The 14249-nt window shown below is 39.3% G+C and overlaps 1 protein-coding gene across 4 annotated transcripts in view; it reads right to left on the bottom strand.

Moving 5' to 3' along the window:
* LOC103145869 (clathrin heavy chain 1-like) overlaps positions 1-14249 on the bottom strand; it is a 49684-nt gene that overhangs the window by 14110 nt on the left and 21325 nt on the right. For all 4 annotated transcript variants that reach the window (XM_016677140.1, XM_016677139.1, XM_016677141.1 and 1 more), the window contains 9 exons: positions 5309-5470; positions 5114-5227; positions 4852-5025; positions 3749-3946; positions 3084-3284; positions 2852-3004; positions 2599-2721; positions 1669-1806; positions 99-263 (listed from right to left, as the gene is read on the bottom strand). In XM_016677140.1, the coding sequence (XP_016532626.1) occupies positions 99-263; positions 1669-1806; positions 2599-2721; positions 2852-3004; positions 3084-3284; positions 3749-3946; positions 4852-5025; positions 5114-5227; positions 5309-5470 (1428 nt within the window). The remainder of the gene's footprint in view (positions 1-98; positions 264-1668; positions 1807-2598; positions 2722-2851; positions 3005-3083; positions 3285-3748; positions 3947-4851; positions 5026-5113; positions 5228-5308; positions 5471-14249) is intronic.

The raw sequence follows: 14249 nt of genomic DNA, 5'->3' as shown, positions 1-14249 counted from the left end.
CCTAAATGCAGAGGAAGAGATTAAAGGCATTCTTATGAAACCAAATGTCTCCCAACGGCACTGTGTTCACAGCACTGGCTGCTCTGCTGTAGGCGTACCTCAGGGTTGAGCAGATGTGTGTGCACCACGGCTCGTTTGATGTCGTACAGGTCGGTGTAGTGTTCGAGTGCTCTCTGCAGCAGCCCTGCCTTCTCACACAGCTGAGCGACGTGGGCCCGGTCATAGTGTGTGAACATCTGGTTCCCCAGGATGGCATCTGCTACCTGAAAATGTTCATTACACACATCAACACACATCATATTAAGAGCGACTTTTCACATCAAAGTGAGAATCTACAGCAGTGGATGAGTGAGTTCATTACAGGGTCAAAACTTTCTACTTTATTGCTCTCCTGTTTAACCCTTTACATTTTCCACATTATGATGCCAAACTTCTATGTTTATACAGATCCTGGGTATTAAAGTGGCGTTATTATGCATTTTCCACGCACATATTGCCATTTTTATACCACAATCAAGTAACTATGTTACCTTCAGTTCTTATAAAAATGCTGTATATATCAAACATAAATTAAAAGAAATTTGACTTTGCAATGTAACACCTTGAAATTGGGCTTCTGTCTCTTTAAGAAGCTCCTGCTCTTTCCAACACTTCAGCAAGTCATCACAACGTTTCTCCATGATGCTGTTTACAACCGTTCTTACCAGCGTTGGGCTGAGAAGTAGCATCTAAGATATAAAGCTCAAAAAATTTGATTTTACATAATCCTCCCCCCCCCCCCTTTAAAAAGTGTTTAATTATAAAAAGGAAGAAAAACCATATGACTTTCAAAATGAGATTGTTCTTCCAACAGGAAAACAACCCTAAACTCACCACCACATGCAGATCAAAGCATCCAGATTTTTATTGGTAAAAACCACTGAGGATCCATTTATGCTTTTCCTTATAGTTTAGTTATGTGCAGTCATTTTTGGTTTGTTTATTATGTGAAATCCTAATGAAATGTGTGGTAGTTTGTAGTTGTAAGGTGGAGTTTACATTAGGAGTGAATAAGTTTGGAAGAAACTTATTCACTCCTAATGTTTAGGGAAGGTTAAGGCAGCAATTATGACTAAAACCCAACTCTAACTAGTTTTACTCTGCAACTGTTTTTTATCTTTTATTCACCAATTCACCAATAATGTATACAAAAAACATTATAAAGTGACAAAAAGCAAGAAGGGATATTAATCTATAAAATAATTAACCAGATAATAGAACGAGTAATAAAAATAAAATAGCCAAACAAACAGCAAAACAAGAAAACAAACATGGAGGAATACATTCAAAACAATAATGAAACAGAACATAATTATTTGGTGTCAACAAAAATTAAACTGATTGATATGTGGATTAGGATATCCTTTTTTTTTAAATCATGGCAGTTATTTTCTAATTTGAATTATTTTTCTCTTCTCTAATTGATTAACAGGCGTCGCAGACATTTTTGGAAAGAAGTGGCCACTGAACTACATGTTCCTGGCTGCATGTCTCTGTTTATGCAATATGCTCCACATCCGCACAGTTGACATTCTTACTCGTTGTGGATACAACATCAATGGTGGCTAACGACTAGATGTAGCCATCAATTTCTCCAGTTAGGAAAAAGGAGCTGGTAAAACGGCTCACCTGGGGAGCGTGTATCAGGTTCATCTCAAGCAGACGTGTCTGTAAGTGTCCTTCAGCTGGACGGTTGTTCTTCAGAGCATCCAACAGGAAGGAAGTACACTGCTGAATCAGGCTGCCCTCCATGAAAACATCAACAATCTGCCAAAAAGAAAAAAAACAGCATGCACAAAAGTTAGGAATATTAAAGACTTTAAATTGTGCTGCAAAGCATCATTTCAGCTAATGTAAAAGTCACAGGTTATTAAACACCAGCCAGATGTTTCTGCTCCTTCAATTTTCTGCTTAACTTGTAATTCAAAGCAAGAGCAAGGATGTGGCTTCAAAGGAAGGAGGGAGTCACTGACTCAGTGGATTCTTGGCATTACTAGAACATCTGGAACAACACAGACACAGACCGATTCCCATCCAAGACACCTTTCCAGTTGATGTGCGCCATCGAATCAGATACGTAATTTTCTTTTAAACTTTGCAACATAGTTTTTATGCCACATTCTTCTACACTTTAATCATCATCATAGCTGATGGTCCAAAGAATAAATACTGTGAATTTACTGCAGATGGAGTTAGACCAGAAGGAGACAAGGACAGAAATAAAACATGAAAGGAACCAAGATAAAAAAGAAATAAAGAAATTTAGAAAGAAAGAAGAGAAACATGGAAAGAAACCTAAAAAGAGACAAAGAGAACATAAAGGGTGGAGAAGAAGAAGGAAACAGATGAAGGGTGGGAAAGACAGAAGAAGTAGAGAAGAAAAGATGGACAGAGGGATAATTCAACGTTTTGACAATGACGTAAGAAAAACAGACATTTTTACTTTTCTTTAATTTGTCCCATTTTCATACTAATCTGAACCTGGAAAATACTAAAAAAAACAAAAAACAAATAATAAATCACACTATCAAGGACTGCATCTGATGCTGCTCATATTACCTGGTTGATGTTGGCCAGCGGCTCCTCGTCTTGGACAAGCATTTGGGCAAACTGCAGTCCTTGGTCTGGGTTGACTCGCATTACGTTCCTCAGCAAAAACACCCAGTCTGGGGTGTAGCCCACCTACAGAGGCGCAGGAACAATGATGAATGTGAATCTGTCCGCACCTTTTTAAATACATTCATATTTAAGACAGACAAAACCAAAGATGATGATAATATATTATGAGAAAGTAAAATGGAGATCTGGTTACCTTTTTGGCATACAGCACTATCTTCTGGAACTGTCCTGTTTCTGCAAAGCACTGAATGACTTTGTTGGGGACATTTGCTCTGAGATAAACACTAAGAGCTAGCGTTGGGTCCGAGGCCTTTACCAGATCGCCCAGTTCCTCTGAACACTCCAGCTGCAGAGCACACATAGTCGCATTTACTAATTATGACAGTCGCATAACAGAGGAGCAGAAAACTTTCACCAGCTCCTACCTTGTCCTCCTTCAGCCATTTCTCCAGGAGCTGCTTGCGGCCCTGCTGCAGGACGGGCCTGCACAGCTCCAGAGACTCAAACTTGTTGAGCTGGCCCTGGTCCAAAAGAATCCCGAAGTACTGGAGCAGGGGTGAGGCCTGACCCGGCTGGGCTGGGACACTCTGGAACTTGCGAATGGTTTCTGCCGTTCGGAGGATACCCTGCAGGTCAGAACACATCAAACAATGGAGGAATTACTGGAGGAGGGAAAACTGAAAATTTCTACTGAATCTTTAGACAAATTTCATGGTGGTTCAGTAAAACTCACAAGAAAACTATTTTATTCTTTGAAACTCTGAATCATTGTAGATATGACAGTCTGCTAATCAAATTAACTAATTTATTCATATTGTGTTCTTTAACGTAAAATGAACTCAAGATTTAAGACCTTTTAAAGGCCATCATGAATGGAATTCAAGAAAAATAATACATATAATATACGAGAATAAATAGACAAAATTTAAGACCTGTGATTAATGTATTTAAAGTAAACGTATTTTTTTATTAATTTAAGACATTTTAATGCCTTAATTTTAGATAGATGAAGAATCTATTCATTACCGAAATGCACCTGGTAAGAGAAGAAAATGCAAGCGCTACACTTTAACTGCAGAGTCTGACGTACCTTGGGTGCAGATGCAGCAACCTTTGCAGCCTCTGAGTAACTTCCCTGGGCAAACAGAGTATTAAACTTTCTGGCAAAAAGCTCCTCAGCCCCAACAAGATTAGACCTCACGGCCATCCTCAGGGCCAGATCAGGGTTCTGCAGAACGTTTGTGGCATAGTTGACGATGTTTTCTTCTTCAACACACACTGACAAGACCTGTGACGTGTAGAAAAGGCAGTTGCAGTATGTCAATAAAACTCAATAAATTAGAAACAGAAAAAAAATTAGAAGGTAAATCTTTCAATGTACATTTAAGCCAAATTCACATTTTGCAAGTTTCTGGACTTCAATTTGGATCTCTACTGCCAAGCCCAATAACAACAACAACAAACAAAAAAAAACATTCAGCCAATTTTTGGCAATAAGTTTATGTTTTTTGGTGTCTGGAAAAAGAGCCGTTTCAAAAACCCACAGAATGTAACATTACAAATTAGGGAGTACCAGCACTCACCTAGCAACTCCAGCAAAGCACAACCAGTTACCTAGCAACCAAACTGAAGCTAAGCCCATTACTTAGCAACCAAAAGAACTCCAAAAGAACTCCAGCAGGTTTGGTCAGCTGGTTTTAATGTATGTGTTATACAATGGCTGCTGGAAATGACAAGTGTTTTGTTGTGCAGTAGGCTCTACTAATGCTTTTAAAAGATGTATGGTTGTAAAACTGTGCATCTGTTTTCAGCCATTTTCATGTGTGAGTGTAAACATTGAGTTGGGGGGCGTGGCCACCAACAGTTTATTTGGATTTAAAGTGAAACAGCTCTTTTTGAAAGGAGCTCAAAATAGGCAGAACTGAGCAAACTAAAATCTCACTATCTAACAATGATTTGGTGCCTAAAATGTAATAAACATGCTTTGCATAGACCACAGACCCTAAGCTGCTCAAAGAGGCATAACAGGTCACCTTTAAGATACATTTTAGAGCCAGACAACATAAATCTTGAAAAAGCTACAAAAATAATATAAACCCTTTGATGATTTTTTTTTTTTAGCAAAATAAGTAAAACTGATACTTCCTAAGTAACAGAAGCTTTGTATTAAGACTCTTCAGTTTTTTTCCTCACCTGTCCCTTCTTATTAACGCCGATGATCCCTGAGGTGGCCTCATGAGGGGCCGTAACAAAGATAGTCTCTGCACTGATGCGGTTCATGTATATACACACTCCAGATTCCAGGTCGTACAGGTGAATGTAACCATATTTTGTGATCAAATATATCACACCATGCTTGTTCCCAATCTACAACAAAAGAGTAAAAAGAGATTTTAAGAATTCACCAGTCACCTAAAACTCTCAGGAGTTGAATAAGTAGCTGCCGTTCACTTACCTGCATAGCTACAGGGAAGTCTGTCTGGGCCTCTGGAGGGAAAAACACATCCACTGCTTTCTTAGCAAATGGCTGGTTTCCTGCAGCGGGCTGACCAACTTCAATGATGTGCAACTTTGAGGAGAAAGTCATCATGCATAAATAAAATAAGCACAGCAAGTAGGACGTAAAAGAAACTCGTTAATAAACCTTCACCTTTCCTCCCGCCTGTGAGCGCACAGCAAAGCAGAACAACGTGGAAGGTTTGGCATTTCCTTCCACTTTGAACTCCCCGAAGGCAGCGGCGTGGCCCTCAATGGGCTGGGAGACTTTCCTGTCAACCGAGTACAGCTGCATCGCCCCGACTACGCGATTTTGCTGCAAAGATTAACAAAACTGAACCTCAGACTCATGGGACTGTCAAAACTTCAAGCCGTTGAGTTGTGATGCAACACAGTGTAACAAAAGTTCAAATTCGCTGTTCGACTGTTGAGGGTTTAAGATAAGACATTATAATTGGGAACAGTGATTACTTAAACAAACAATGAGGAGCCACGAGTCAGTGCTGTGGGATGGAAACCGACACAATGTTTCCAGCAGGAGGTTTGTTTATGAGAAAACACCAGAAAAGTGTTTTTTTTCCAGTGTGACTAAACTGTTTTCCAGTCTTTTCCTCCCTCGGTTTAATTTCTCTTCATTAGGGCATTCTGAGAAGCTTTTATGTGCGCAGCTTAGGTGGAAGCAGAGCTTCCTGTTCAATAACAGTGAAACCCCTCAGGTGTCTTTCATTAACTCTAGCTGACAAACCATCGGACTGTTCAGGGAGAAAAATGCTTCTGCAGGGATTGAGAAGTTATCCCAACTCCTTCTGTTATCCAGTAAATATCTAAGGAAATACTTTACTTCCCTCGACTAAAAACTAATCATCTACTTAATGTTATCTTCAATTTTATTAGGAAAGTGTAATTGGAGTGCATACTTTGGGCAGTTTTGGCCTATTCAAGGATGAAAACGGGAACCATTTCCCAACTGAGGTGTAAATTTTACTCAAATCCTCAAGCTATTAAATTTGATCCTGGACAATCTAATCATATCTGAACAGATCAAATTTTGAATGTTCAACCCAAAAAAAGTTTTGTTGTCTGAACTCAGTCTGAGGGAAAACCTGAATCCTCTGGAGCAGCAGAGTCTTAACTTGCTGCAGTGAACATATGTAGATNAATACTGTAAATATAATGGATGTTGGGGAAATTTTCTGAATTACAATCAAACTTAGCAAAAACAGTGAAGCCGGCGATAGCCTTCGCTCTACAGCCTTAGCCACCACACTGCCAAGCTTAAAGCGTTTTTGCACCTAGCCTCATAAATGGTGCACAACAAGGTCATTCAATCATATTTTGAAATGTAAAAACAACATTTATTGATACCAACTGGGTATCACTGGGTTACAAAAAATATTTTTATAAGTATCTATGTTTTTTCTATTGAATTAGGATTATTTTGCATCACTGAATCAAAAAATGACATAAATTTTTCTCAGTCAGGTTTTTATTCTAATTTGATTTAGAGAAGTCCGACCTTCTGACTGAAATTATTACATTTGTGACATTATCAGTTCATTTCCATTAATATTTCTCATCCAAGAAAGGTTTTTTAAAAAAAGTGTTCGAAAACACCGATACTGTTATTGTGACAGGATGACCAATTGATCTCCAATTCATATCTGGTAGAGGTAAATGTTTGGGTTTTGTTTACCTTGTATAGCTTGTCCTTCTTGCAGAGCTCCACACTCTGCCTCCAGCGGTTGTTTCTTTTGTACAGATAAGCAGCGATACGCCTGAACTCGATCAGTTCATGTTTCTCTAACCTCTGAGCCAAGTCGATGGTGTCAAAGTTATCGTAAGCATCGATGGAGGCTCTCAGGCTCTGCAGACAAATCAAATTTAACTCACATTGCAGAGAAAAGCAACCAGAACAAAACCCAGGGTTAAGAACTACGATATTAACAAAGTTTAACTAGTCAATGGAAACGTGAATCATATCAACTTTAGAAATGTAAGTAATCACTTTTCAACTGTGAAAGACACTGATTCAGCTTTTGTTTAAATAAACTATTAATATTTAAATAATAGCGAGCTGGCAGCAGAACCAACCAAACCGTCCAACCTGGTAGTCTTCTTCCTCCGTTAGCAAGTTGTTGAGCGCTTCATTGACGGCCTTGTTGTTGTGATTCTGGACCGACCTCAAGTACGGCTTGACCAACTTCAGCTGATTCATCTGGTCAAGCAAAAGCAAAATGCATCATAGCAGTAAAGTGGACAGAGATGAAGGAAGGGATCACGCAGCGTAAAGATTTCCTTCTTCACATGACGTTACCTTAGAGAAAAAGCTGACGGCTCTGTTGTGATCCAACCGGGGAGACAAAATAGTCAGCAGGTCATTAATGAGCAGAGGTTTGTATTCCAGGTAGAAAGAAAGAGATTTGTAGTATAACTCCACGTTGGCAACCTGAAAGGAACAAGGAACGAATGTAACATAACATGGAACTGCAAATACAGAAATATAACATAAATGTAAATTATACAACAGCAGAAGCTGAAAAAAAAAAAAGGCTCAAGTCAAATCCGACTGACGATATGAAGTTAAGAGAGTTTGGGGTAAAGACTGAAGAAAATAGAAACAAAACTAAAAAGGTTTCAATAAAGTAGAAGATCTAGTTAGTAATTATTATTCTCTTAGGACAATATTATTTGACAGTCACTTTATGTAATGTTATCTATGTCTGTAGACGATTTAAATATGTATATATGTTTAACAAGACATTCCTAATGTCTTGTTAGAAATGTGGCAGCAGTAGAAGCCTGGTTGTAAAAATTGTAGAAATAAATAGTTGAGTTAAAATGACGCGTTTACCTTGGCAATTATGTCTTTGAACAGGCCTTCTTTCCATGCATCTGTTGCATGGTTCATCATAGTGATGACAGCGTTGTCGTACTCCTCGTATTTATCGTAAAGGAAAACCAGCTCTGCCCATAAATGAGATTGTTCAGCTGCACGAAGAACCTGAAACCAAAAGAATATGGCATTTGTGACATTTAAAGTTTACTTTCTGGAAGACAAATTAGCATCGCATACTTGCAAGAACAATTGGAAAAACTGCTTTTTGGTAGTTGTTTCTATTTATAAACAATCCTATGTTAAAATAATCTTTAAAAAACTTTTGATTAAAATATTAATATGATGAAATATATCAGAACAAATTTAGTAAACCACAAAAAGGAGACCAAGAAACACCAATTATTCAGATGGTGTTAATTAAAGTCTGTTTTGCAGAGAGAGAACATTCATAAATCTGATATTTCCACACAGAAAACGCATGAAACAAACACACGCACACACACACACACCAAGACAGGGAGAAAACCGACCTTTGGGATGTTGACTCGTGACCAGAAGAGCTCCAGATGTTCCCTCATTTTCTGAGGTTTGAATTTGGAGTAGAGGATGGCGAGCTCCGTGAACATCCCCATGTGGGCGCGCTCCAGGCCCAGCGCGGCCTCCAGCAGAGCGATGAGGTCCTCAAAGTACCCGCGGTCCTGGTAGTAGCTGATCAGGTCCTCCAGCTCGTCGGCGTGGATCACAATGTGAAGGCCGCAGATCTGCGCCAACCGGAACTCCTCGCCGTCGACGCACGCAAAGCAAACCTGTCGAGTTCAGAGAAAGTAAATGCCAAGATTTTATTAAGGAAGAAAAAAACCTAAATGTGCCTTTTATTTTGTGTCTGTAGAGCTTTCCATAATTGTGTTCTGTTTTGTTCTTGCTAAGCAAATTGCACTAACAAAGGAGACAGAACATAATCAGAACAGGCAGCAAACTGAACGAAAACTTATTTGTCAACACAACAAAATAACAGAATTACCAACAAACTTCTTTTGTTGGTAATTCTATTTATCTATTTGAAAGGTTATTCTGCATTCAACAATTAAACTATGAATACCCATGCATGTATACTTTCGGAACAGGTGTGCAAACTGGACACTTTGTTTCATCTTTAGTTGAGGTTTAATGTGTAGACCTGAAGCATGCTCAGTTCCAGAATATTTAGCAAAACATAAAACCTAAATTTTAATTTAAGAGATAAAGAAATGTAAAATCAAACACATCTGCTGCATCATGGTTTATGAAGCCAAAGGAGAAAATTAACGTTAATACTTCTGCTCCAAAGAATAGGACAACATCGATATAGTTTGGCTTTAAAGGTGTTATTTTTTTCAATCCCACAGTTCCGTTTTATTTTTCCCTTCTTGCCTTTGTATATTTCTTAATTTCATGTTTTGCAAAGTGAAACGAAGATATTTGTGCGTCTTTTACCTCCTTCCACGTCCGAGTGCTGTTTGCTTTCCTGGCGCTGTCCACGGCTGCCTGGTACTCCCCAAGGTGGACTAATGTAGACGCAAGTCGGGCAAAGTTGGACACGTTGTTGAACAAAAGTTTGGCCGCTTCGTACATTCCCTCCTCGTAACATCTGTCTCCCACCTGAAAATTAATGATCAGATTTACAGCAGGAATTTTTCACATTTTGGTGGAAAAAGTAACCCTGTTAAAGGGGACCCATTATGCAAAATTCACATTTTGTATATTTTTTGTATTTTTGTATATTTGTATATCTGTTTGCAGTCATTTTCATGTGCATGTGTAAGCATTGAGTTAAGGAGTGTGACCAGCAGCAGCTTAGTGAGATTTAAAGTGACAAGAAGCCTTAATACAGGTAATTCTGAAAGGAGCTCTGGCAGACAGAAATAACCAAACTATAAATGTACTTTATAAATTATAAAATCTTAGATAAACTCATTATCTAAGAATGAGTTTGTACCAAAAATGTATCAAACATGTTTTGTGTAGTCCATAAACCTATCCTAACTTGTTCAAGAAAGCATTACAGACCTTTACAGCAGTCCTTAATAACCGTTCTGAAACCTAGGCTCTTACTTTAAGTTAACCCAAAACATTTAAGGTTTAAAAACTATCTAAAGCCTTTACATGTGAAATTATTGTTGTTTTTACCTGCTGAATGTGAGCATTATTGGGCCCACTGACAAATTCTTCCAGCTCAGCCAGGCGGTTTGTTTTAGCCAGAGCAAAAATCAGCTCCGTCTCTACATACGACTCTCTGGCCTTCTTACGAGCCATCTGCAGGAACTTCACCAAATCCTCCCAGTTGTCTGCAGCAAAGACACACACCAAGAAACTCACATGAAACACACCAATGCAGCCAAGATATCTTACAACAGAGATGCTTACCGTTCTTGCTGGCTGCATTGACCACCTCCATGTACGCTGATGGATCCACGGCTTTGATGTAGGAGTCGATGGCCTCCTTGACCAGGTCCCTGTGCAGCTGAGCTCTGGCTAACTGACTCCACACTGCAGGCTCGTTACAGCGCTCTGCAAACTCATAGGCCCGGTCCAAGTTCCCTATGTGCTCAATCAAAACCTACAAAAATCAAAAAAGGCAAGAATTGGGGGGAAACTTAGCAGTAGAAATGCATCAATAGATTGCATTTCTACAATCTAAAAAATAACACTCTTCAGAGAGGAAGTTGTTACTAGAAGAAGGCTTAAATTACTAATACTAGTTATTCTCAGTATTAGTGAGGTGGCTTAAATATTAAGCCAAAGGAAGAACAGAGATGTATGAAGATATTTATAAGGACAATTTTATTTTCTAAACTATGTGAAGACATTTGAGAACGCAGAGAGAGCAAAGCTTAAAATAGATAACAGGAAGGCTGAAAGGAAAACAGCAAAATGCTCTGTGTCTATCCTGTCACTCTAAGAGTTTAGGAAAGGATAACCACAGACACTGGTTAGGCACAGTAATGGCTGATATAAGATCCTACAGAGAGGTTAACCGTGGTGCTGTAAAGGTTTTGTCTTTTTTTCACTTCTGCTCTGAATAAAGTCCTACTTATGGCATAAAATCTAAACATATTAAAAGTGATTCCTTTGTTCTTCTTGTAACTGTCAATTACTAGAAATTAAGTCAAATCTTTGCAAAAACCAGAGATTTGCCTCAAACCTGGGAATCCTGGCCAACAACATCAAACGAACTTTTGGCTTATTACGAATTTGCTGCTCCAAATAAACCAATACTCTTTCTGCAATCATGACTATCAATCTATAATTTTATTTTTACCTGAATGGCTGAGGTGTTGACATCAAACTTCTTGAAAATGGCAAACGCCTCTTCAAAGAGCTCATTGCTGATAGCAATGTTGGCGATGTCAGGAGCGTCATAGTTATCTAGCCTGTTGATGTACTCCATCACACGAGTGCGGTCGGCCTTGATGGCCGTTAAAATCAGCAGATTCTGGAGGTTTCTGAAGAAAAAATGGAAAAAGTTTAAAAAATAAAACCTGCACTGCAGATTTACAAAGAAGATGTGCCCAAAGTACCTGTGTTCACTGAAGACAGAGTTATCGAGAACGATCTTCTCCAGCAACTCAATCAGCTCGTTTGGTAGGTCTGCAGTCATAAAGGCCTTGACTGTGACCGACACCTCCTCTGGGTCCTGGGTCTCCGACAGAGCCGTCTGCACCACCTGAGAGTGGAAATAGTGTAAAAATATTAATTAAAAAATGAAGAAATTTCTGGTCACAGCCGGACTGAAGTGGAATGAAGCCAACCTGATCGATGAGTTGTCTTCTGAACGGGTTGTCTTCCTCCAACACTTTGGCCCAGAGCTCCGGATCTTTTCGTCGTACAAGATACCGAGCTTCACTCTTAAATAATGAATTTTCATTGCAAACCTGAGAGATTAAAAAAAAATAAAAAATAGACATAGCAGGAAGTTAAACATGTCTGTGCATTCAAAATCTTCTGCGGTCAGTGTGATGGGATCTACACACTTTGATGAGGTCCAGGTCGCACTGGCCCCTCTCATACGCCACGCAGGCCAGGTGGGGGTCTCTCTTCTCGCAGTAGCGGCCGACCACGGCGCTGTCGTAGAACGGGTTCTCCTTCAGGAAGCGCTCCGGCGTGTTGTTGCTGTCAATGTAGATCTTGGCCAGTGCATTGTGGGTAGCTGGTTCCTCACATCCCTCGTGAATACGCGACTCCAGCCATGGCAACAGAAGCTTCAACCTGAAAAGGTAGCAAAAAAAAAACTGACTTATGTAAAATATCTTCTCTTACTGTAACAGAAAAATTCAAAAGCTTGACAAAAAAAGGCATTTTTTTAATAAATTTCATATACATGGAAGAAGGAAGGTAGAAACAAAGGAATGAATTATGGAAAGAAGGAAGGAAGAAATGAATGAACAAACAAAGGAAGCAGTGAAAAAAGAAGGAATGAACAAATTATGGAAAGAAAGAAGGAACAATTGAAGGAAGGAAGAAACAAATAAAGAAAGGAAATAACAAATAAACAATCAAATTATGGAAAGAAAGGAATGAACAACGGAAGGGAGGAAGAAATTAATGTACAAACAAATTACAGAAAGAAGGAAGAAAAGAAGGAACGAATCAGTGAACTACAGAAAATCTATGGAAAGCAAAAATGAAGGAAAAGGGTTTAAATCAAGTCAGGAAACAAGAATGGGGGAAAAAAACAATGGCAGGAAGGTAAGAAGACAGGAAGAAACTGGGAAAAAAAGGATGGAACAAAGAGAGGAAACTGGTTTTTGCAATGACAATAACTCATGGATCCAAGCCTAATCTGGGCTCACCTGTTCCTCTTTTCCACCTCGTCCACCAGCTCATCGGTGGAAAACTGTCCTCTGACCACCATGATCAGGTTCTTGATGACATCCTCTGAACAGTCCACATCCAACAACCCACCGATCACCACAGGTAACCGACTGGGATTCACCTGAGAATGCAACGAGCAAATCCAAAATAAACCAGCAACATTTACAGAAAATGATTAGTTAGGAAGCCATGGTGGAAGAAATCCCAGCTTTGGTATTGATCTTACTTTCTGAACATAGATTTCAATGTATTTCTGCAGATTGTTGCGGTACAGGTAGAGCACCAGATCATGGACGAAGTCAAAGCGATCGCACACGATGATGAGGGGAAGCTGGTCTGTTAACTTCGCCTCCTGTAAACAGCGGCAAAATGAGAATAATATTCAATTATCTCTGCAGAAGAAATTACACTTAATGAAGAAGTGGTTTTACCTTTAGGAAGTTTTTAACCCTCTCTGGGTCGTAGCAGTTGCTCTCTCTACATATTCTCTCCACTTCTTTGATCTGACCCGTCTTACAAGCAGCCTGGATGTATTTAAAGTGAACGTCGGGTTCCTGGCTGAAATTCACGATGGAGCCAAGGAAGTAAAACAGACCTTAAAAGAAAAGACAGGAACATTTTTAAATCAGGTAAGAAAATAATTGTCATTTAAAGGTGACCTATTATGTTTCCTTGAACAGATTAAGGTAGGTCTATGGGCTAAATGAAATATGTTTGTTACATTTTTGTCCAAAGTAAAATTAACTTATAGCACAGTGAACTAATATCTTATCTTAAATAATATTTCAGTTCACTCTATTTTGAGTGGCTGTCAGAATGAGCCGTTTTAGGGCTTCTTGTCACTTTAAATCCAAATAAGCTGCTGCTGGTCACACCCCTAAACTCAACATTCACGCTGCAAACAGACGCACAATGACACAACCAAACATCTTTGAAAAGCAGAAGTTCATACAACGGTAAAATCCAGCTGACCAAACGTCCTGGGGCTCAGCTCAAGTTGCTAGGTAACGGGCTGGGCTTTGCTGGGGTTGCTAGGTAACGGGGCAGTGCCTTCTGATTTGTTACATTCAAACAGACACCAAAAAACGACTGGGTGTTATGTTTGTTTTTTTCTATGCGCTTGGGCTGATTTTTGAAGCAGTTGAAACCCAAATCGAAGTGCAAAACCGTTAAAAATGAATTTTGCATCATAGGTCGCCTTTAACAAGTTTTTATCATTTTTAAATGAATTAAGAGAAAATGCCTACCTTCATAACTCTTGAAGGACTCGAAGAGCTCCACTAGCGACTGAGTTCCCAGCTGCTCATGATACTTTGATGCTACCTGCACACACAGCTGCAGGTTCTGCCTGATGTTGGCCGACAACATGGCCCTCAAACACTCCAAAGAGTCGTCGACTGACAAGGAG

Source organism: Poecilia formosa, unplaced genomic scaffold (genome assembly GCF_000485575.1).
Source record: "Poecilia formosa unplaced genomic scaffold, Poecilia_formosa-5.1.2 Scaffold148, whole genome shotgun sequence".
NCBI lineage: Eukaryota > Metazoa > Chordata > Actinopteri > Cyprinodontiformes > Poeciliidae > Poecilia > Poecilia formosa.
This window is presented reverse-complemented; position numbering and strand designations above follow the sequence as displayed.